The sequence below is a fragment of the Aquarana catesbeiana genome, linkage group LG01 (assembly GCF_042186555.1).
Source record: "Aquarana catesbeiana isolate 2022-GZ linkage group LG01, ASM4218655v1, whole genome shotgun sequence".
Taxonomy (NCBI): domain Eukaryota; kingdom Metazoa; phylum Chordata; class Amphibia; order Anura; family Ranidae; genus Aquarana; species Aquarana catesbeiana.
In genome coordinates, this window is record NC_133324.1 from 28,331,294 (window position 1) to 28,356,721 (window position 25,428).

The window sequence follows — 25,428 nt, forward strand, 5'->3', positions numbered from 1 at the left end:
CTGAGTAAGGTCTGTACTGAGGGAGGGGTTTATACTTAGTGCGGGTTCTTCACTGATGGAGGGGGTCTATACTTAGTGGAGGGGGGTCTGTACTGAGGGGCGACTATAGTTGGTGGAAGGGGGAGTGACCCCCAACCCTAGTGATGCCAATGCAGCTGCGGGCTCTTCTTTCCCCCCTCTCCCCCCTCCCTCTCCCTCTCGCGCACGCTGCTGTACTAGTGAGCAGCGCTTGCCAGCACAGCTGCCCACTATGTATCTTCCCCCGCCTTCATATGCCCAGGGAAGAAACAGAATAGAAAAAGGAGCAGAGAAAAGGATTGTGGGACATGTAGTCCCGAGGACTGGCAGCCCCACTGTAACACGGAAACTGGAGCTCACACAGCATGCTCAGCTGAATGGGAGAGAGAGAGCCAGGAGTCCGGGAAAGTTTTCAGGGAAGTACACCCAGGACTCCAGAGGGAGAGGACAGTGCTGAGGGAACCCCATCAGAGAGAGAACCCCACTGCCCTGCGCCACCAGAGGGAAAGCCACACAGCCTAGCACCATCCCTGGTGGAGAAAGGAATGGAGTCACTGCCAGAATACAGATCTGGGTGCTATCCAGCGGAGTCACCACGGGCAATTCAGAGTGAGCTGACTCCTGATCAGAGGAACCGTTGCTGTATCGCTGGGTCAGGTGAGAGGGTCGATTGGCCATTATTTACTAACGTCCATAGGAAATGCAGTCTCTGACCATCTCCTGTACTATGTCTGCAGTCTCTGATCATCTCCTGTACTATGTCTGCAGTCTCTGACCATCTCCTGTAATATGTCTGCAGTCTCTGATCATCTCCTGTATTATGTCTGCAGTCTCTGATCATCTCCTGTATTATGTCTGCAGTCTCTGATCATCTCCTGTATTATGTTTGCAGTCTCTGATCATCTCCTGTACTATGTCTGCAGTCTCTGATCATCTCCTGTACTGTGTCTGCAGTCTCTGATCATCTCTTATATCCTGTCTGCAGTCTCTGATCATCTCCTGTAGTATGTCTGCAGTCTCTGATCATCTCCTGTAGTATGTCTGCAGTCTCTGATCATCTCCTGTATTATGTCTGCAGTCTCTGATCATCTCCTGTATTATGTCTGCAGTCTCTGACCATCTCCTGTACTATGTCTACAGTCTCTGATCATCTCCTGTACTATGTCTGCAGTCTCTGATCATCTCCTGTACTATGTCTGCAGTCTCTGATCATCTCTTATATCCTGTCTGCAGTCTCTGACCATCTCCTGTACTATGTCTGCAGTCTCTGATCATCTCCTGTACTATGTCTGCAGTCTCTGATCATCTCCTGTACTATGTCTGCAGTCTCTGATCATCTCCTGTACTATGTCTGCAGTCTCTGATCATCTCCTGTACTATGTCTGCAGTCTCTGATCATCTCTTATATCCTGTCTGCAGTCTCTGACCATCTCCTGTACTATGTCTGCAGTCTCTGATACTCTCCTGTACTATGTCTGCAGTCTCTGATCATCTCCTGTACTATGTCTGCAGTCTCTGACCGTCTCCTGTACTATGTCTGCAGTCTCTGATCATCTCCTGTACTATGTCTGCAGTCTCTGATCATCTCCTGTATTATGTCTGCAGTCTCTGACCATCTCCTGTACTATGTCTGCAGTCTCTGACCATCTCCTGTACTATGTCTGCAGTCTCTGATCATCTCCTGTACTATGTCTGCAGTCTCTGACCATCTCCTGTACTATGTCTGCAGTCTCTGACCATCTCCTGTACTATGTCTGCAGTCTCTGATCATCTCATGTACTATGTCTGCAGTCTCTGATCATCTCCTGTATTATGTCTGCAGTCTCTGATCATCTCCTGTACTATATCTGCAGTCTCTGATCATCTCTTATATCCTGTCTGCAGTCTCTGATCATCTCCTGTAGTATGTCTGCAGTCTCTGATCATCTCCTGTAGTATGTCTGCAGTCTCTGATCATCTCCTGTAGTATGTCTGCAGTCTCTGATCATCTCCTGTACTATGTCTGCAGTCTCTGATCATCTCCTGTACTATGTCTGCAGTCTCTGATCATCTCCTGTAGTATGTCTGCAGTCTCTGATCATCTCCTGTAGTATGTCTGCAGTCTCTGATCATCTCCTGTACTATGTCTGCAGTCTCTGATCATCTCCTGTACTATGTCTGAAGTCTTTGATCATCTCTTATATCCTGTCTGCAGTCTCTGACCATCTCCTGTACTATGTCTGCAGTCTCTGATCATCTCCTGTACTATGTCTGCAGTCTCTGATCATCTCCTGTACTATGTCTGCAGTCTCTGATCATCTCCTGTACTATGTCTGCAGTCTCTGATCATCTCCTGTACTATGTCTGCAGTCTCTGATCATCTCTTATATCCTGTCTGCAGTCTCTGACCATCTCCTGTACTATGTCTGCAGTCTCTGATACTCTCCTGTACTATGTCTGCAGTCTCTGATCATCTCCTGTACTATGTCTGCAGTCTCTGACCGTCTCCTGTACTATGTCTGCAGTCTCTGATCATCTCCTGTACTATGTCTGCAGTCTCTGATCATCTCCTGTATTATGTCTGCAGTCTCTGACCATCTCCTGTACTATGTCTGCAGTCTCTGACCATCTCCTGTACTATGTCTGCAGTCTCTGATCATCTCCTGTACTATGTCTGCAGTCTCTGACCATCTCCTGTACTATGTCTGCAGTCTCTGACCATCTCCTGTACTATGTCTGCAGTCTCTGATCATCTCATGTACTATGTCTGCAGTCTCTGATCATCTCCTGTATTATGTCTGCAGTCTCTGATCATCTCCTGTACTATATCTGCAGTCTCTGATCATCTCTTATATCCTGTCTGCAGTCTCTGATCATCTCCTGTAGTATGTCTGCAGTCTCTGATCATCTCCTGTAGTATGTCTGCAGTCTCTGATCATCTCCTGTAGTATGTCTGCAGTCTCTGATCATCTCCTGTACTATGTCTGCAGTCTCTGATCATCTCCTGTACTATGTCTGCAGTCTCTGATCATCTCCTGTAGTATGTCTGCAGTCTCTGATCATCTCCTGTAGTATGTCTGCAGTCTCTGATCATCTCCTGTACTATGTCTGCAGTCTCTGATCATCTCCTGTACTATGTCTGAAGTCTTTGATCATCTCTTATATCCTGTCTGCAGTCTCTGATCATCTCCTGTACTATGTCTGCAGTCTCTGATCATCTCCTGTACTATGTCTGCAGTCTCTGATCATCTCCTGAACTATGTCTGCAGTCTCTGATCATCTCCTGTATTATGTCTGCAGTCTCTGATCATCTCCTGTACTATGTCTGCAGTCTCTGATCATCTCCTGTATTATGTTTGCAGTCTCTGATCATCTCCTGTGCTATGTCTGCAGTCTCTGATCATCTCATGTACTATGTCTGCAGTCTCTGATCATCTCCTGTACTATGTCTGCAGTCTCTGATCATCTCATGTACTATGTCTGCAGTCTCTGATTATCTCATGTACTATGTCTGCAGTCTCTGATCATCTCCTGTACTATGTCTGCAGTCTCTGATCATCTCCTGTACTATGTCTGCAGTCTCTGATCATCTCCTGTATTATGTCTGCAGTCTCTGACCATCTCCTGTACTATGTCTGCAGTCTCTGATCATCTCTTATATCCTGTCTGCAGTCTCTGATCATCTCCTGTAGTATGTCTGCAGTCGCTGATCATCTCCTGTAGTATGTCTGCAGTCTCTGATCATCTCCTGTAGTATGTCTGCAGTCTCTGATCATCTCCTGTACTATGTCTGCAGTCTCTGATCATCTCCTGTACTATGTCTGCAGTCTCTGATCATCTCCTGTATTATGTCTGCAGTCTCTGATCATCTCCTGTACTATGTCTGCAGTCTCTGATCATCTCCTGTACTATGTCTGCAGTCTCTGATCATCTCCTGTATTATGTCTGCAGTCTCTGATCATCTCCTGTATTATGTCTGCAGTCTCTGATCATCTCCTGTATTATGTTTGCAGTCTCTGATCATCTCCTGTACTATGTCTGCAGTCTCTGATCATCTCCTGTACTGTGTCTGCAGTCTCTGATCATCTCTTATATCCTGTCTGCAGTCTCTGATCATCTCCTGTAGTATGTCTGCAGTCTCTGATCATCTCCTGTAGTATGTATGCAGTCTCTGATCATCTCCTGTACTATGTCTGCAGTCTCTGACCATCTCCTGTACTATGTCTACAGTCTCTGATCATCTCCTGTACTATGTCTGCAGTCTCTGATCATCTCCTGTACTATGTCTGCAGTCTCTGATCATCTCTTATATCCTGTCTGCAGTCTCTGACCATCTCCTGTACTATGTCTGCAGTCTCTGATCATCTCCTGTACTATGTCTGCAGTCTCTGATCATCTCCTGTACTATGTCTGCAGTCTCTGATCATCTCCTGTACTATGTCTGCAGTCTCTGATCATCTCCTGTACTATGTCTGCAGTCTCTGATCATCTCCTGTACTATGTCTGCAGTCTCTGATCATCTCTTATATCCTGTCTGCAGTCTCTGACCATCTCCTGTACTATGTCTGCAGTCTCTGATCATCCCCTGTACTTTGTCTGCAGTCTCTGATCATCTACTGTACTATGTCTGCAGTCTCTGACCATCTCCTGTAATATGTCTGCAGTCTCTGATCATCTCCTGTACTATGTCTGCAGTCTCTGATCATCTCCTGTACTATGTCTGCAGTCTCTGATCATCTCCTGTATTATGTCTGCAGTCTCTGATCATCTCATGTATTATGTCTGCAGTCTCTGATCATCTCCTGTACTATGTCTGCAGTCTCTGACCATCTCCTGTACTATATCTGCAGTCTCTGATCATCTCTTATATCCTGTCTGCAGTCTCTGATCATCTCCTGTAGTATGTCTGCAGTCTCTGATCATCTCCTGTAGTATGTCTGCAGTCTCTGATCATCTCCTGTAGTATGTCCGCAGTCTCTGATCATCTCCTGTACTATGTCTGCAGTCTCTGATCATCTCCTGTATTATGTCTGCAGTCTCTGATCATCTCCTGTACTATGTCTGCAGTCTCTGATCATCTCCTGTACTATGTCTGCAGTCTCTGATCATCTCCTGTATTATGTCTGCAGTCTCTGATCATCTCCTGTACTATGTCTGAAGTCTTTGATCATCTCTTATATCCTGTCTGCAGTCTCTGATCATCTCCTGTACTATGTCTGCAGTCTCTGATCATCTCCTGTACTATGTCTGCAGTCTCTGATCATCTCCTGTATTATGTCTGCAGTCTCTGATCATCTCCTGTACTATGTCTGCAGTCTCTGATCATCTCCTGTATTATGTCTGCAGTCTCTGATCATCTCCTGTACTATGTCTGCAGTCTCTGATCATCTCATGTACTATGTCTGCAGTCTCTGATCATCTCCTGTACTATGTCTGCAGTCTCTGATCATCTCCTATACTATGTCTGCAGTCTCTGATCATCCCCTGTACTTTGTCTGCAGTCTCTGATCATCTACTGTACTATGTCTGCAGTCTCTGACCATCTCCTGTAATATGTCTGCAGTCTCTGATCATCTCCTGTACTATGTCTGCAGTCTCTGATCATCTCCTGTACTACGTCTGCAGTCTCTGATCATCTCATGTATTATGTCTGCAGTCTCTGATCATCTCCTGTACTATGTCTGCAGTCTCTGACCATCTCCTGTACTATATCTGCAGTCTCTGATCATCTCTTATATCCTGTCTGCAGTCTCTGATCATCTCCTGTAGTATGTCTGCAGTCTCTGATCATCTCCTGTAGTATGTCTGCAGTCTCTGATCATCTCCTGTAGTATGTCCGCAGTCTCTGATCATCTCCTGTACTATGTCTGCAGTCTCTGATCATCTCCTGTATTATGTCTGCAGTCTCTGATCATCTCCTGTACTATGTCTGCAGTCTCTGATCATCTCCTGTACTATGTCTGCAGTCTCTGATCATCTCCTGTATTATGTCTGCAGTCTCTGATCATCTCCTGTACTATGTCTGAAGTCTTTGATCATCTCTTATATCCTGTCTGCAGTCTCTGATCATCTCCTGTACTATGTCTGCAGTCTCTGATCATCTCCTGTACTATGTCTGCAGTCTCTGATCATCTCCTGTATTATGTCTGCAGTCTCTGATCATCTCCTGTACTATGTCTGCAGTCTCTGATCATCTCCTGTATTATGTCTGCAGTCTCTGATCATCTCCTGTACTATGTCTGCAGTCTCTGATCATCTCATGTACTATGTCTGCAGTCTCTGATCATCTCCTGTACTATGTCTGCAGTCTCTGATCATCTCCTATACTATGTCTGCAGTCTCTGATCATCTCATGTACTATGTCTGCAGTCTCTGATCATCTCCTGTACTATGTCTGCAGTCTCTGATCATCTCCTGTACTACGTCTGCAGTCTCTGATCATCTCCTGTATTATGTCTGCAGTCTCTGACCATCTCCTGTACTATGTCTGCAGTCTCTGATCATCTCTTATATCCTGTCTGCAGTCTCTGATCATCTCCTGTAGTATGTCTGCAGTCGTTGATCATCTCCTGTAGTATGTCTGCAGTCTCTGATCATCTCCTGTAGTATGTCTGCAGTCTCTGATCATCTCCTGTACTATGTCTGCAGTCTCTGATCATCTCCTGTATTATGTCTGCAGTCTCTGATCATCTCCTGTACTATGTCTGCAGTCTCTGATCATCTCCTGTACTATGTCTGCAGTCTCTGATCATCTCCTGTATTATGTCTGCAGTCTCTGATCATCTCCTGTATTATGTCTGCAGTCTCTGACCATCTCCTGTACTATGTCTGCAGTCTCTGATCATCTCCTGTACTATGTTTGCAGTCTCTGATCATCTCCTGTTTTATGTCTGCAGTCTCTGATCATCTCTTATATCCTGTCTGCAGTCTCTGATCATCTCCTGTACTATGTATGCAGTCTCTGATCATCTCCTGCACTATGTCTGCAGTCTCTGATCATCTCTTATATCCTGTCTGCAGTCTCTGACCATCTCCTGTGGTATGTCTGCAGTCTCTGATCATCTCCTGTACTATGTCTGCAGTCTCTGATCATCTCCTGTACTATGTCTGCAGTCTCTGATCATCTCTTATATCCTGTCTGCAGTCTCTGACCATCTCCTGTGGTATGTCTGCAGTCTCTGATCATCTCCTGTACTATGTCTGCAGTCTCTGATCATCTCCTGTACTATGTCTGCAGTCTCTGATCATCTCCTGTGCTATGTCCCCAGTCTCTGATCATCTCCTGTATTATGTCTGCAGTCTCTGACCATCTCCTGTACCATGTCTGCAGTCTCTGATCATCTCTTATATCCTGTCTGCAGTCTCTGATCATCTCCTTTACTTTGTCTGCAGTCTCTGACCATCTCCTGTATTATGTCTGCAGTCTCTGACCATCTCCTGTATTATATCTGCAGTCTCTGATCATCTCCTGTACTATGTCTGCAGTCTCTGACCATCTCTTGTACTATGTCTGGGGGCTCTTTCTAACAGACTCTCTAACAGAAGCCCTCTCTGTGTGCATCAGAGAGACCCCCCTCCAGGTCTCATTAGTGTACTCTCTTCCTGTATTTTCTTTATTAAAAGATCACAGGAGGATCCCAGGGTAACAAAGACTTCTTAGGGGAGCATCTCTGTGTTTGAGTCGTTGCCATAGAAACATTTGTAAAGGGGAGGAGTTGGTAAGATGACCACGCCCATGTGGGGGCGCCAAAAATATTTCTGCACCCAGGCGCCGGTGACCCTAGGATCGGCCCTGTTTATTTATATAAAATGTTGGTGAACTTTGCATTGCTATGCTGTGATTCTTGTAGGCTTTGCGTGCGTGCATGCAGGGGGGGGTTGGGGGGGGCTCCATGTCCATTTTGATTGGGGCCCCCAAATTCCTTCAAATGGCTCTGCCCATCTCTGCAGCTTCGCCAGTGCCCATCTATGCAGCCTCACCAGTGCCCATCTATGCAGCCTTACCAGTGCCCAGCAATGCGGCCTCACCTGTTCCCAGCAATGCAGACTCACCAGTGCCCAGCAAATGCAGCCTCACCAGTGCCCAGCAATGCAGCCTCACTAGTGCCAAGCAATGCAGCTTCACCAGTGCCTATCAATGCAGCCTCAACTGTTTCCAGCAATGCAGCCTCACCAGTGGCCAGGAATGCAGCCTCACCAGTGGCCAGGAATGCAGCCTCACCAGTGGCCAGGAATGCAGCCTCATCAGTGCCCAGCAATGCAGCCTCACCAGCGCCCATCAATGCAGCTTCCCCTGTTCCCAGCAATGCAGCCTCACCTGTGCCCAGGAATGCAGCCTCACATTTGCCCATCTATGTGCAGCCTCACCAGTGCCCATCCAATGCAGCCTCACCAGTGCCCATCAATTCAGCCTCACCTGTTCCCAGCAATGCAGTCTTACCTGTGCCCAGGAAAGCAGCCTAACCAGTGCCCAGCAATGCAGCCTCACCAGTGCCCAGAAATGCAGCCTTACCTGTGCCCAGGAATGCAGCCTCACAAGTGCCCATCCATGTGCAGCCTCAACAGTGCTCATCCAATGCAGCCTCACCAGTGCCCAACCATGCAGGCTCACCTGTTCCTAGCAATGCAGTCTCACCCATGCCCAGGAAAGCAGCCTCACCAGTGCCCAGCAATGCAGCCTCACCAGTGCCCAGCAATGCAGCCTCACCAGTGCCAAGCAATGCAGCCACACCAGTGCCCAGCAATGCAGCCTCACCTGTTCCCGGCAATGCAGCCTCACCAGTGGCCAGGAATGCAGCCTCACCTGTGCCCAGGAATGCAGCCTCATCAGTGCCCAGGAATTCAGCCTCACCTGTGTCCAGCAATGTAGCCTCACCAGTGCCCAGCAATGTAGCCTCACCAGTGCCCATCAATGCAGGCTCATCTGTTCCCAGCAATGCAGCCTCACCTGTGCTGAGGAATGCAGACTCACCAGTGTCCATCCAGTGCAGCCTCACCAGTCCCCATCCAATGCAGCCTCACTAGTGCTCATTCAATGCAGCCTCACCTGTGCCCAGTAATGCAGTCTCACCCATGCCCAGGAATGCAGCCTCAACAGTGCCCATCTATGCAGCCTCACCAGTGCCCATGCAATGCAGCCTCACCAGTGTGCATCTATGCAGCTTTACCAGTGCCCAGAAATGCAGCCTCACCTGTGTCCAGCAATGCAGCCTCACCAGTGCCCATCTATGCAGCCTCACCAGTGCCCATGCACTGCAGCCTCACCAGTGTCCATCTATGCAGCTTTACCAGTGCCCAGCAATGCAGCCTCACCAGTGCCCAGGAATTCAGCATCACCAGTGTCCAGCAATGCAGCCTCATCAGTGCCCAGCAATGCAGCCTCACCAGTGCCCAGGAATGCAGCCTTACCAGTGCCCAGCAATGCAGCCTCACCAGAGCCCAGCAATGCAGCCTCACCAGAGCCCAGCAATGCAGCCTCACCAGTGCCCATCAATGCAGCTTCACCTGTTCCCAGCAATGCAGCATCACCTGTGCCCAGGAATGCAGCCTCACCTGTGCCCAGGAATGCAGCCTCACCTATGCTGACGAATGCAGCCTCACCTATGTCCATCATTGCAGCCTCACTGATGCCCAGGATTGCAGCCTCACTTATTTCAATTAATTCACTTATTTCAATTAATGCAGCCTCACCTGTGCCCAGGAATGCAGCCTCAAATTTGCCCAGCAATGAAGCCCCACCTGTGCCCAGCAATGCAGCCTCACATGTGCCCAGCAATGCAGCTCCTCCTGTGCCCAGCAATGCAGCTCAACCTGTGCCCAGCAATGCAGCCCCACCTGTGCCCAGGAATGCAGCCTCACGTGTGCAGGGGATCAGAGTGGAGAGTCAATCATCACACAAATCCTGGGTGGGTGCTGAGGCAGAGGGGAGGCTGTCGACCCCGGGTTCCACACACTGGGGGGTGTCAGGCCAGTGTTTCCTGCTGTGTTAGAGTTAATTTGAATCACCAGACATCACACAAGTCCTGCCTCCTGGACCGGCTCCTACCTATGAGAGACAGCACATGTCCATTGGACAAGTGTGCTGTTTGTCAAAGGAGAAAAACAGAAGGCGGAACTTGTGTGACAGAGATTTAAATTAAAGCTGACACAGCAGGAGACACACCCCTTCAGTGTGTGGCACCCGGGGCAGACGCCCCCCCTCTGCCTCAGCACTTGCCCAGGATCGGCCTGCACCTGGCACCACCCCCTTCAATCCAGAACATATCCGGAGGACAGACGGGTTCTGGGGACAGTGTCCTCAATCCGGGGACTGTCCCCAGAAACTGGGGATGTCTGGTCACCGTACCCTAGCAGCATGAACAGTTCAGGAGAAGCTCCTTAGGCCTCAGCCTGAGGCAAGAGAGCTAGCCTACTACATGGTCTTCCCAAATATTTACAGTATACTCTCCTCCATAATTCCCCAATGGCTTAAACTTCCTACTGGGATAACCAGGAGGAAATGAATATTCATAACTAGGGATGAGCCGAACACCCCCCGGTTCGGTTCGCACCAGAACCTGCGAACGGACCGAAAATTCGCACGAACGTTAGAACCCCATTGACGTCTATGGGACTCCAACGTTCGAAATCAAAAGTGTTAATTTTAAAGGCTAATTTGCATGGTATTGTCCTAAAAAGGGTTTGGGGACCCGGGTCCTACCCCAGGGGACTTGTATCGATGCAAAAAAAACTTTTAAAAACGGCCATTTTTTTCGGGAGCAGTGATTTTAATGATGCTTAAAGTAAAAAAAAAAAAAAAGTGAAATATTCCTTTAAATATTGTACCTGGGGGGTGTCTATAGTATGCCTGTAAAGTGGCGCGTGTTTCCCGTGTTTAGAACAGTCCCTGCACAAAATGACATTTTTAAAGGAAAAAATCTCATTTAAAACTGCTTGCGGGTTTAATGTAATGTCGGGTCCTGGCAATATGGATGAAAATCAGTGAGACAAACGCATTGGGTATCCCCCAGACCATTACCAGGCCCTTTGGGTCTTGTATGGATATTAAGGGGAACCCCGCACCCAAATTAAAATAAGGAAAGGTGTGAACAGCAGTATACAGGCGGTGCAAACAAGACAGGGACTGTAGGTTTGTTGTTAAGTAGAATCTGTTTGTCATTTTGAACGGGTACATTTTTAACGTGTTTAGCTCCAGCCAAAAAATCTTTTTTAAGCTTTTTGGAAAACATAGGGAAGGGTTATCACCCCTGTGACATTTGTTTTCCTGTCTTTCCTCCTCTTCAGAAGATTTCACCTCTCTTTTTGTCCCAATGACAAATGTTTTTTGTGGAACAAGGATTGGAAAGCATCAGTGGAAAGGAGAAATGTTTTTCCCATATTAACTCTTACAGGAGAGAATTTCCCTTCCTAGGGGTAGATTTCATCTCACTTCCTGTTGTCTCCTTCCGTTTGCAAGTAGGAGTCGTTTGTAAGTTAGATGTTTGAAAGTAGGAGCCTGCCCTATATACTCAGCAAAAATTTGGGCCTTAGGTGTTGTTGTGGCTACAAGACTGTAAGCCCTCACAGGGCCCTGCTGTGAAATATTAGATCAAGAATTGTAATTACCGTATTTATTGGCGTATAACATGCACATTCATTTTCAGAGGGAAGTTTCAGGAAAAAAACTTAAATTTTAAATAAGGAACTTTGAAGCAAAATAAGGGTCAGTGCCCAACTGCAGCATCACCATTGCCTTCAATGCAGCCTGATCAATGCCCATCTGCAGCCTTACCACTCCACATTAATGCAGCAGCCTCACCATTGCCATCAGTGCAGCCTGATCAATGCCCATCTGCAGCCTAGAAGGGACAGGGAGAGGGGTGGGATGAGCGCCGACAGATTACATACAGTGAGAATCTCCTATGATAGGCAGAACAGTGGTCCAATGGTGGCCCAGGAGACAGGACTTCCTATTATAGAGGCCACCAAGTAAACAGGAGTTTCTCACTGTATGTAATCTGACGGCGCTCGTCCTGTCCCCTTCCCTGTCCCCTCCGAGGCAGCTAAAATTGAAGTATTGGCGTATAACACGCACATGCTATTTGCACCCAATTTTCATGGTGAAAAAGTGAGTGTTATACATCAATAAATACAGTACACGCCCCTGTTGAACAAGGGCAGAAAAATTGGGCCTTTGGTGGTGGTGGTGCCACAACACTGTAAGTCCTCACTCGCTCTTGGTGGGGGCAGAAATGGGCCCTGCTGTGAAATATTAGATCAAGAATTGTAGTTACATGCCCCTGTTGAACAGGGGCTGAAAAATTAGGCCTTAGGCACTGGTGCTGGTGCCACAACACTGCAACCCCTCACAGATACTCTAGTTGGAACGTAGAAATGAGCCCTGCTGCAAAGTATTGCATCAAAAATTGTAATTACAGGCCCCTGTTAAACAGGGGCTGAAAAATTGGGCCTTAGGCACTGGTGCCACAACACTGCAACCTCTCACAGATACTCTAGTTGGCACGCAGAAATGAGCCCTGCTGCAAAGTATTGCATCAAAAATTGTAATTACATGCCCCTGTTAAACAGGGGCTGAAAAATTGGGCCTTAGGCACTGGTGCTGGTGCCACAACACTGCAACCTCTCACAGATACTCTAGTTGGAATGCAGAAATGAGCCCTGCTGCAAAGTATTGCATCAAAAATTGTAATTACATGCCCCTGTTAAACAGGGGCTGAAAAATTGGGCCTTAGGCACTGGTGCTGGTGCCACAACACTGCAACCCCTCACAGATACTCTAGTTGTAACGCAGAAACGAGCCCTGCTGCAAAGTATTGCATCAAAAATTGTAATTACACGCCCCTGTTAAACAGGGGCTGAAAAATTGGGCCTTAGGCACTGGTGGTGGCGCCCAGAACCAAAAATGTTCTTACAAGCTATCAGCGTAATGATTGAGGAGGAAGAGGATAATTACTCAGGGATAGTCACTCAGCATCAGCATAGGCAGTCTTTGAAGGGATCTGAGATTTCAAAAAAAAATATTCGGTTACATCAGCATCAGGTGCTTGGTAGCTGGTGGTGATCCAAGACTGAATCATTTTTATGAAGGTCAGTCGATCGACCGAGTCGGTGGACAGACGCACCCTGTAATCGGTTACAGAGCCTCCAGCAGCACTGAATGTGCGTTCCGAAAGAACGCTGGATGCAGGAAAGGCCAGTAGCTCAATTTCATACTGTGCAAGCTCTGGCCAGTGATCCATCCTCAAGACCCAGTAACCCAGAGGATTTTCGGTGGGAACGGTGTCCAAGTCAGATCTTGCCCCTAGGTATTCCTGCACCATGTAAAACAGACGCTGGCAATGGTTGCTGGAACCGATCATACCTTGGGGCTGCGGACCAAAAAATTGTCTGAACACATCGGTCAGACGGCCACCTTCTCCACCGCTCCTTCTTTGACTGACCGAAACCTCAGCAACACGTTGTCCAGAAACAGGAGTTTGTAACCTCCCAGTCTCTGGGAACATGTTGCACAGACCTTTCTGCAAGGCCTCCCGAAGATGTTTCATCCTCTGCTCCCTCTGCGATGGCAAGATAAGGTCCGCAACCTTACCCTTGTAACGTGGATCAAGGAGGGTTGCCAGGCAATATTGGTCCTTCTCCTTGATACCACGAATACGAGAAACCTTATGCAGGCTTTGCAGGATCAGGGAGGCCATGCAGCGTAGGTTTGCTGAGGCATTCGGTCCGGAGTCCTCTGGGTCACTAAGGACGACATGGTTTGCAGCCACGTACAAGTCCATGTGTTTCTTGGGACTGATCCCTTAAAGACTGCTGCTGATGCTGAGTGCCAGGCTCCACCTCCATACTGACACAATCTTCCTCCTCCTCCTCCTCCTCCTCCTCTTCCTGTTTGATCGGCGGGCATGCAGGAACACTGTCTGGATAAAGGGGGCCTTGAGAGCTAAGGAAGTCCTCCTCTTCCTGCCTCTGTTCTGCCTCAAGTGCCCTGTCCATTATTCCACGCAGCGTGTGCTCCAACAGGTGGACAAGGGGGACAGTGTCACTGATGCATGCACTGTCACTGCTCACCATCCTCCTGGCCTCCTCAAATGGTGACAGGACAGTGCATGCATTCCTGATCATGGCCCACTGGCATGGGGAAAAAAAACAAGCTCCCCTGACCCTGTCCTGGTGCCATAGTCGCACAGGTACTCATTGATGGCCCTCTGCTGCATGTGCAGCCGCTGCAGCATGGCCAACGTTGAGTTCCACCTGGTGGGCATGTCACAGATTAGGAAGTTCTTGGGCAGGTTAAACTCCTTTTGGAGGTCCATCAGCCGAGCACTGGCATTATATGACCGGCTGAAATGCACACAGACTTTCCTGGCCTGCCTCAGGACATCCTGTAAGCCCGGGTATCTGCCCAAGAACCGCTGCACCACCAAGTTAAGGACGTGAGCCAAACAGGGCACATGGGTCATTTGTCCCTGTTGGAGGGCAGACAGGAGGTTGGTGCCATTGTCACAAACCACCATTCCTGCCTTAAGTTGGCGTGGCCTCAACCACCTCTGAACCTGCCCCTGCAGAGCTAACAGAACCTCTGCCCCAGTGTGGCTCCTGTCCCCCAAGCACACCAGCTCAAGCACCGCATGGCATCTTTTGGCCTGCGTACTTGCATAGCCCCTTGAACGGCTATGGAGCACCGCTGGTTCCAAGGACAAAGCATAGGAAGAGGCCATGGAGGAAGAAGAAGAGGAGAGGGTGGAGGAGAGAGGTGTGTCACAATCATTAGCATTTTGGAGGCGTGGTGGCGGAACAACCTCCAACACTACTGCACCTTGTCCTGCATCCTTCCCAGCTGCCAGCAGAGTCACCCAATGCGCCGTGAAACTTAGGTAACGTCCCTGTCCATGCCTGCTGGACCATGAGTCAGCAGTAATATGCACCTTACCGCTGACCGCCCTGTCCAGCGAGGCATGGACATTGCCTTCCACATGCCGGTAGAGAGCCGGAATCGCCTTCCGTGAGAAAAAGTGGCGTTTGGGTACCTGCCACTGAGGAACTGCACATTCCACAAACTCACAGAAGGGGGCAGAGTCTACCAACTGAAAAGGCAGCAGTTGAAGTGCTAGCATTTTTGCCAAGCTAGCATTAAATCGCTGGGCATGTGGATGGCTGGGAGCAAACTTCTTTTGGCGGTGCAGCAGCTGGGGCAGGGAAATTTGCCTGGTACAATCTGACGTCGGTGTACCAAAAGCAGATTGCCCACAAGTACTTGGCTGTGACACACCTAATTCTACACCTTCATTCCTCTCAGTGCAGGTCTCAGGGAGGACTGAAGGTATAGTGGGGTTGGAGATCTCAGCTGATGAGGAGCAAGAAGAGGTCCTCTTTGTTCTTTGGTGTGGGTCTTTTAGATACGCTTGCCAACGAACTGCATGGCAGGTCAACATATGTCTGGTCAAGCATGCGGTACCCAAGCGGGAGATGTTTTGGCCACGCGAGATACGCTTGAGACATATGTTGCAAATAGCAGCGGTGCGATCTGATGCACTCGTCTCAAAAAAGGCCCACACCAAAGAACTTTTTGAATAACACGCAGAGACTGCAGCGCCCTGCACATGTGGAGCTTTGGGGTGTGATGCAGTCAAGGTGCTGCCCTTAGGCTGGCCCCTGGAGGGCATCCTGCCTCGTTGGTGATGTGCCGCCTCCTCCTCCTCCTCTCTCCTATCAGGCACCCACGTTATGTCAGTGACCTCATCATCCCCTCCCTCCTCATCACTGGAGCAAACCTGGCAGTATGCTGCAGCAGGGGGAGCATGACTGCCAGATTGCTGTCCTTCTTGGGCACCCCCTCTGTCTGTGCTCACGTTACTGCCTTCATCGAGCTCAGTATCATCATCAGAGCCTTCCAAACGCTGGGCATCCTCCTGGAGCATGTACCCAACACTGTGGTCAAACAGTTTGAGGGACTCCTCAGGAGGACATGGTGGGGCTAGGGAAGGAGTCACTGATGACATTGAGCCAAGGGAAGAGGCCGCTGCTTTGCCAGACAAAGTACCCTGGGCATGGGTGAGAGAGGATGAGGACCGCTTGGTCATCCACTCGACCAAGTCTTCTGCATGTTGCGGCTCAACACGACCAGCTGCCGAAAAAAAGGTCAAGCGTGTCCCACGGCCACGTGCTGATGAGGATGCACCGTCTCCACGACAAGCACTAGACACAGAGCCTGCTTCCCCCCTCTTATTGGCTTGTGACTGTCTGCGTCTAGCAAAATCAACTGCCTGCCTGTAGTATGAGAACACCACCAACCTTCTACAGGTAGCTTTAGCTGAACACTGTGCAGAGCTCGCAAAAAAATAACTTGTAGGTTTAGCTGGACACTGTGAGGTGGACGCACCACACTAACTTGTAGTTTTAGCTGAACACTGTGAGCAGGATGCACAGCACTAACTTGTAGGTTTAGCTGAACACTGTGAGGTGGACGCACCACACTAACTTGTAGTTTTAGCTGAACACTGTGAGCAGGACGCACAGCACTAACTTGTAGGTTTAGCTGTACACTGTGAGCAGGACGCACCGCACTAATTTGTAGGTTTAGCTGAACACTGTGAGGTGGACGCACCACACTAACTTGTAGGTTTAGCTGAACACTGTGAGCAGGACGCACTGCACTAACTGTAAATAGTCTAGCTGCCTGACTGTGGTAGTAATAGGATCAAAAGAACACCAGCAATTTTCTTCAGGTAGCTGTAAATACTGTAACAAGACAAGCCTGCCTGTCAGTAAGAAGATAACAGGGACGGATCTAGCTGAACACTGAGCAGGACGCACCGCACTAACTAGTAGGTTTAGCTGAACACTTTGAGGTGAACGTACTCCACTAACTTGTAGTTTTAGCTGAACACTGTGAGCAGGACGCACTGCACTAACTGTAAATAGTCTAGCTGCCTGACCGTGGTACTAATAGGATCAAAAGAACACCAGCAATTTTCTTCAGGTAGCTGTAAATACTGTAACAAGACAAGCCTGTATGTCAGTAGGAAGATAACAGGAACGGATCTAGCTAAACTGAATACAGTGTATATATATATATATATGCAACACCTGGGATGCATATATATACACAATACACTGTAAGTGCAGCTAACTGACTGACTGTTCTGCCTAATCTATCTAACTCAAATCAAATGACACTGTCTGTCTCTCTCTCTCTATCTATGAACGCTGGAACACACACTACACAGGGCTGCCGTGCAGGTGGCCTTATATAGTGTGGGGCGTGTGCTAAATCCCCTGAGCCATAATTGGCCAAAGCCTCCTTGGCTTTGGCCAATTACGGCTCTCTGTTCAGACGGCGCTGTGATTGGCCAAGCATGCGGGTCATAGTGCATGCTTGGCCAATCATCAGCCAGCAATGCACTGCGATGCCGCAGTGAATTATTGGCCGTGACGCGCCACACGAATTTGGCGCGAACGACCCATATCGTTCGCAATTCGGCGAACGGGCGAACAGACGATGTTCGAGTCGAACATGGGTTCGACTCGAACACGAAGCTCATCCCTATTCATAACTAAGACAAGCAGGAACCATCATACTATGACACCTACTGGCAACAGTGGGAAACTACAAACCTTCTGAGCTTAGGGAGAGTGCTGATTCATAGAGACAGCATATCCCGGCCCTGTATGTGTGTTTAATGGTCAGTCCCAGATGATTTTGTTATCAGAATGATAATACTTTTCTATAAAGCAGGATTAAGATGTCCTCTTTTTCCTGCAACCATTAGCCAAGGATTGACAGAAAGCTGTAAGTCAAAATGCTCTTTGTATATGGATTCTTAAACAGGGTACATTTTGTGACTGAAAAAAAAAAAATCTACAGTATTAATGTTTAGGGATGGTCTTTAGGTTCGGGTTGAATGTGAGTTTGAGCCAAATCAAGCCAGTTCACAGTTTTGTGAATGGAGAAGAAACTGATCCAACTGTATATTTGGCCAGTTCTCTGATCTGAACGCCTGGGGGATGTTTACAAAGGAACATCAGCCAGAGATCTGTCATCCTGCAGTGGTAGCACAATTGCCGCAAAATGACAGATCATTGGCTGGCTGGTGTTTGTAAACAAACCAGCTGGGAATCCTGGGGGATGTCATTACCAAATAGGGTCATAACCATATTTAGTCAATGACATCACCCAATAATCCTGCCTGATTTGTTTACCTAAAGCATGTGGGTGGGGCTTCTCGACCAAGGTGAGGACCCTTGCAATCACATTCACTAATGCCCTTAGAACACATGTGGAGTCAGCATTTAGGTGGCACCCCAACTCAGAAGTGAGCCGATAGTCATTGCACAGTTCCACTTGTTAGACTCAGATACTTAATTGTTAAGCACTTTTCCCATGTCACTGTACACGTCTTCTCAGAAATTCAGCAGTTCTGAGGGGACACTGAAGAGCCTGTGTACAACTCACTGGTTCATCCATAGCTTGTCATCTCACTCCCAGTGAAAATGGGAGTTCCCACCAGACTATTTTAGCAGAACTCTGTTTAAAAAAAAAAAAACACACACAGGGGGCGCAAACACCTAGTGCATTACCCAAGATTTATAAAAAAAAAAAAAAAAAAAAAAACAACTAGCCAATTGAATACTCACAAAGGACAGAAGTAACATGCATAACAACAGAATCCGATGGTCGACCAGGTTATAGTATACTTTTAACATATTTAACATGATTAGTATGATGACCTTTTTGGGGGTGGAGCTATAGGGTGAAAGTTGCATTCATTAGAAGGCTCTTTCCATTTTTGGATGATGGATTGAACAGAGCTCCCTGAGATGTTCAAAGCTTGGGATATTTTATTATAACCTAACCCTGCTTTAAACTTCTCCACAACTTTGTCCCTGACCTGTCTGGTGTGTTCCTTGGCCTTCATGATGCTGTTTGTTCAATAAGGTTATCTAACAAACCTCTGAGGGCTTCACAGAACAGTTGTATTTATACTGAGATTAAATTACACACAGGTGGACTCTATTTACTAATAGGGATGAGCCGAACACCCCCCAGTTCGGTTCGCATCCAGAACATGCGAACAGGCAAAAAATTTGTTCGAACACGCAAACACCATTAAAGTCTATGGGACTCGAACGTGAAAAATCAAAAGTGCTAATATTAAAGGCTAATATGCAAGTTATTGTCATAAAAAGTGTTTGGGGACCTGGGTCCTGCCCCAGGGGACATGGATCAATGCAAAAAAAAGTTTTAAAAACGGCCGTTTTTTCTGGAGCAGTGATTTTAATAATGCTTAAAGTGAAACAAAAAAAGTCAAATATTCCTTTAAATTTCATACCTGGATGGTGTCTATAGTATGCCTATAAAGTAGCGCATGTTTCCCACGTTTATAACAGTCCGAGAGCAAAATGACATTTCTAAAGGAAAAAAAAGTAATTCAAAACTAGTACTAGCGCTAGTGCCAACTATTAATGAATTGTCGGGGGGCCGGGATCTGGGGGTCCCCTTGTTAAAGGGGGGTTCCAGATTCCGATAAGCCCCCTGCCCACAGACCCCCACAACCACCGGCCAGGGTTGTGGGGATGAGGCCCTTGTCCTCATCAACATGGGGGCATCCTCCCCATGTTGAAGGCATGTGGCCTGGTATGGTTCAGAAGGGGGGGCGCTCTCTCGTCCCCCCCTCTTTTCCTGTGGCCTGCCAGGTTGCGTGCTTGGATAAGGATCTGGTATGGATTTTTAAGGGGACCCCACGCTATTTTTTTTTAATTTTGGTGCGGGGTTCCCCTTAAAATCCATACCAGACCTGAAGGGTCTGGTATGGATTTTCAGGGGGGCCCTCATGCCATTTTTAAAAAAAATTTGGCCCTGGGTTCCCCTTAATATCCATACCAGACCTGAAAGACCTGGTATGGAATTAGGGGGAACCCCACGCATTTTTTTTTTAAATTTTGGTTCAGGATTCCCCTTAATATTCATATCAGACCCTAAGGGCCTGGTAATGCACTGTGGGGGAATCCCAGGCCGTTTTTTTCAATGAATGTTTTGTGTATTGCAGAGACCCGACAATTCATTAATAGCCGGCACTAGCGCTAGTACTAGTTTTAAATGACTTTTTTTCCTTTAGAAATGTCATTTTGCTCTTGGACTGGTATAAACTTGGGAAACATGTGCTACTTTACAGGCATACTAAAGACACCCCCAGGTACGAAATTTAAAGGAATATTTCACTTTAAGCATTATTAAAATCACTGCTCCCGAAAAAATGGCTATTTTTAAAACTTTTTTTTGCATTGATACATGTCCCCTGGGGCAGGACTCGGGTCCTCAAACACTTTTTATGACAATAACTTGCATATTAACCTTTAAAATTAGCACTTTTGATTTATCCCATAGACTTTTAAAGGGTGTTCCATGGCTTTCAAATTTGCAGCGAACACCCCAAATTGTTTGCTATTCAGCAAACGGACGAACAGCCAATGTTCGAGTCAAACCCATGTTCAACTCAAACAGACAACCCATCCCTATTTACTAATTAGGTGACTTCTGAAGGCAATTTGTTCCAGTAGATTTTAGCTAGGGGTATCAGAGTACCATTTATCATTTTCCTTCCACTTCACAATTGTGTTAGTCCATCACATAAAATCCTAATAAAATATTTTGCATTTGTGGTTGTAGCATGACAAAATGTGGAAAATGTAAAGGGGTATGAATATTTTTTAAAGGCACTGTAGGCCGTCAGTACATCAGGTGTGATCAATTTTTAATGATTGGCTTGTAGACTCTATAAACTCCAAAAAGAGCAAGTAATATACACTTATTTGGGTTATTTTTACCAAAGCTATGTAGCAGTATAACTTTTGGCCAAAATTTATGAAGAAAAATTACTAATTTGAAAAATTTTGTGGCTGAAACAAAGAAAAATTAATATTTTTTACAAAATTTTCGGTCTTTTTTCATCTATAACACAAAAAATAAAATACCCAGTGGTGATTAAATACCACCAAAAGAAAGCTCTATTAGTTTGAAAAAAGGACAAAAAATGTCATATGGGTACAGCGTTGCATGACTGAGTAATTGTCATTCAGAATGTGAGAGCGCCGAAAGCTGAAAATTGTCCTGATTAGTAAAGGGGTATAAGTGTCCAGTGGGTAAGTGGTTAATGAGGGCCGGGCTCCCTCCGACTCACCTTCTCTCCATCTATCCAGTTAGGACTTAGGAATTAGGACTGCAGGAATATCCGGGTGCCTTGGTGAATTTCTGCAGCTTATGCATTTATTTGCAAATGTATGCTAACTAAACCCTTGTTTTTAACACAAACCGTTAGACAGGATAATTCAGTTGGTAGCAGACTGGTTGGTGAGTTGAGCTGGAAATTTTCTTTGGTTTTGTTTTACATTTGCACGTATATCTTCATATACGGTTAAAAATCCCTATAAGTCCTAATTATGAACCTCCTCAGTAAATGATATAAACAGAAAACAATCAAGTAATTTCTTACTTCGCCTGACTTCCAGAAGATGGGATGATTGATATTTATTTCAGACACAAATTCTGGGCGTTTAATAATGGAAATTGGGACCTGATAAATATCCGTTGCGTTACGAAACATCCAGCTGTATAAAACAAGATCGGTTGGAACTTCTCTTTTCTTATTAAAGTAGACTTTGTCTCCAGTTGGGTCGGTGAAATGAAGTTTTCTCACATACTTGTGCAGCTTTTCATGGAAGACAGAAATACACAAAGTTAACATCTACAGTTATAAGAGTTCTGAAATTCTGAAAGTCTGCTTACAAAATACAAAGTGGTTAGATCCAAATCACTAGGAGGTCTTCCTATACATGTAGCGCTGTGTGTAAAATTATAAATGTAAAGTGCAAATCTCTAAAATAAATAAATCTTACATATAAATGAATAGTCCATAAAATGAAAAAATGTAGAAATAAAACATGAAAAGCTCTTCTTGTGATCAGTGTATCCACACAATTCCACCACAGTGATTGTTCATCCTCAAAAGGAGTGCACACCACCACCAGTAAAAATGCGCGCTCACCTCCCAGATGAGTCAAAACTCATATGCGGATCTCCCCACGAGCTCTTTGCTCTCACTTCCTCTTCCCAATCAATGGTGGGTAATCCAGATGGCTCTTTTCTTAATGGTAACTCAGCTCATTAATATCCAAAGAAGCGGATCATCTCCCAGCTTGGCTCAAGATTCCATGAGTTCAGGACGTGTAAATAATAAGTATAGAGACCATAGTGTTCTCCGTATACAAATTTATTCAAAGCCCTCAAACAGACAAATTGCACTTACAAGGTAAAAACTTTTAAATCACATAAAAACCTCCAGAGTAGCACCATCGTGCCAGGTTGTCAGGTTCGATAGAGTACATTGGACATATCTCACAGCCACACTGGAAAAATTTGGATTCACAGGCCACATACTCTCTGCAATACTATCTCTATATACATCTCCATCAGCCCGGGTATACACCTCAGGTATGCTATCTAAACCTTCTAAGATCACAAATGGCACCTGCCAGGGACGCCCACTATCCCCCCTCATTTTCAACCTATTAATGGAACCCCTGGCAACCAGCATAAGACAAAACCCGAACATACAAGGCTTCTCCATTAATAATCGCAAACATGTCATAAGTCTCTTTGCAGATGACGTGATTCTTATGTTAACTGATCCGGTGTCTTCCCTACAACATGTATCTCAACTATTACATGATTATGGTACAGTATCATACTACAAAATAAACGAAACCAAATCTTATATATTAGATCTTGGTGTGGCAGCACATGATAGAACAACTCTTCAAAAAAGATATCCATATGTATGGGACTCCCTAGAAATTTACTTACTTGGGAATTAAACTCACATCCCAACCTACACAACTATTCCATGCTAATTATCTCCCATTGGTACGTACATTACGCGCAGGCCTCCAGTCCTTAAGCAAACACACACTGTCATCGTCAGGCAGGCTAGCCGCCTTTAAAATGCAAATTCTGCCGCAAGTACTCTACATATACCGCACAGTTCCCATTCCAGTCCCCAAAAATACTTTCATAACTTACAATCCATACTTTCTAGATATCTATGGGAAGGTAAAAAAGCCAGAAGCGCTCTATCCAAACTCCACAAAACAAAAAGAGCAGGTGGGGTTGGTTTACCAATATTTGATGACTACCATCTAGCTGCAATCCTAGCACAACTTAGAGGGTGGTTTCCCAACCACCAAACGCCACTTTGGTGTAGTATTGAACAAACTACAATACCAGGAGGTAACCTTTATGACTATATTTTAGCTTACCTGCATCTTAAATCCAAACCTTCTGACCTCCCTTCCCCGATTCTAGCAACACTAAATTCATGGAAGACCTTGATAAAGACCAAATCTAGATCATCTCCCACTATATCTCTGTCAATCCTTATATCGACCTTGGCTCTACTGATTCCAGACATGCCCTTGACTAAATGGATAGCGAAGGGAATGCAATGGGTTTCCGAACTATACTCTGGCACTAACGTAAGATTGTTTGCTGACTTACAATCGACATATGACCTACCTATCTCAGAACAATTTCAGCATTTCAGAGTTGCTTCTTATCTAAAAAAAAAAATTACATCAAATACAACTTATACTGGCAGATTCATGTCAACCTTACTACCAAAACACCTCGTAAAGGAGGTATCTCATTATTTTATAACTATATCCATGATAAAAACATATTTACCAAAACAAATTCCATGTTAGCATGGGAAAGGGACCTTAAAGACTCCTTTTCTCCACAACAATGGCACAAGGCTCTGTAACACATCCACTCGGCAACCAAATGCACCAACCTATGGGAACACTCACATAAGATTACACAGCGTTGGTATTTAACACCCTACCGATTAGCTAAATTTGACCCCTCCACACTTTCCACCTGTTGGAGAAATTGTGGGCAACCGGGCACCATCTATCACATCCTATGGGGATGTGAACACCTGACCTCATATTGGTCCCACATCTTCAAAATTCTACGCCAAACAACAGGTCTACATATACACAATTCATCTTCTTTAGCTATCCAAAATATAGGCATAGAAGATATCCCACCAATAGATAGACAATTTGCTATTCACTTATTCCTGGCAGCCAAATTAGTGATACTACGAAAATGGAGATCTCTAAACCCTCCAGAGGTAGAAGAGGCTTTGAATACATTATCCTTACATTATACTTATGAGAAGATGCTAGCATCCATTAGTGGACAATATGAGAAATTTCTTCTGCGTTGGCAACGTTGGATAACTTGGTACGACACTCATCGTAACTGACTATAATCTCACCTACTATCATTTTGGCGAACTATCTCATGATTTTCTGTATTTTTACGATACATATCCTTCCTTTTCCATATGGTCTCTGAATTGATCCTGTTTAATATACATATTAGTTTACTTATTACTTGATATGAGCTTTATGCTCTTGTTACACGAATGCTAACAGATATAAACCAGTTAATGTTGCCAATGACACATAGGCATGTAGAGGCTGTACCTCCACAATGTCACAGTTAGTTCCCATATGGGGTGACTAGTGGAGGAATATAGTCTCTCCTGCCTTGCTCTTATTCCTCATAATTCAGGAAATTGCATTAGGAATGCAAAGTTATATGATTCTGTTAGCCTCTATTGTTTGTCTTTTGGTTTACGATACCTACTGCTATATGTAAACGTGATCTATAACTTTGTAAACTGACAAAACTTGAATAAAAATTATTGAAAAAAAAAAATTGTTTTTAGACTATTATCCCTGCCTTCTCTCCCCGGTACAAATCCAGTCTGGTCGGGATTTATCCAAAGTGGTATTAATTTTTTTAGTCTATTAGCTAAAATTTTAGCATAGAGTTTTGAATCAGCATTTAATAGAGCGATAGGTCTATAACTTGAACAATTGGTTCTGTCTTTCCCTTCTTTAGGAATGATTATAATGTAGGCTAATAATGATTCTCGTCTTACTTCTTCTTCGTCTCCTATATTATTCAGATATTCTTGCATCTTAGAGATCAGTTGTTCTTGAAATTTCTTATAATATTTAATCGTGAACCCATCGTGAATCGTGAACCTGGGCTTTTTCCTACAGGGGTTTCTTTTAGGGGCAGTTTAATCTCCTCATGCGTTATTTTTTTTTCCAATTCTTTTAACCACTTGCCGACCGCCGCACGACTATATACGTCGGCAGAATGGCACGGGCAGGCAAAAGGACTTACATGTACGTCCTTGCCTGCCCGCGGGTGGGGGGTCCAATCGGACCCCCCCCCGGTGCCTGCGGCGGTCGGCAAATCTCCCCCGGCGATCGGTGGTGAGGGGGAGGCCATCCATTCGTGGCCCCCCCTCGCGATCGCTCCCAGCCAATGGGATCATTTCCCTGCCTCTGTATTGT

General features: G+C 45.9%; 1 protein-coding gene across 1 annotated transcript in view; it reads right to left on the reverse strand.

Moving 5' to 3' along the window:
* The window catches only part of LOC141137945 (vomeronasal type-2 receptor 26-like), a 78,532-nt gene extending 53,489 nt beyond the window's left edge, over nucleotides 1–25,043 (reverse strand). The window contains exons 1-2 of the mRNA XM_073624628.1: nucleotides 25,005–25,043; nucleotides 21,486–21,737 (exon numbers count right to left, since the gene is read on the reverse strand). Of these exons, the coding sequence (XP_073480729.1) occupies nucleotides 21,486–21,737; nucleotides 25,005–25,043 (291 nt within the window). The remainder of the gene's footprint in view (nucleotides 1–21,485; nucleotides 21,738–25,004) is intronic.
* Nucleotides 25,044–25,428: the final 385 nt, after the last annotated feature.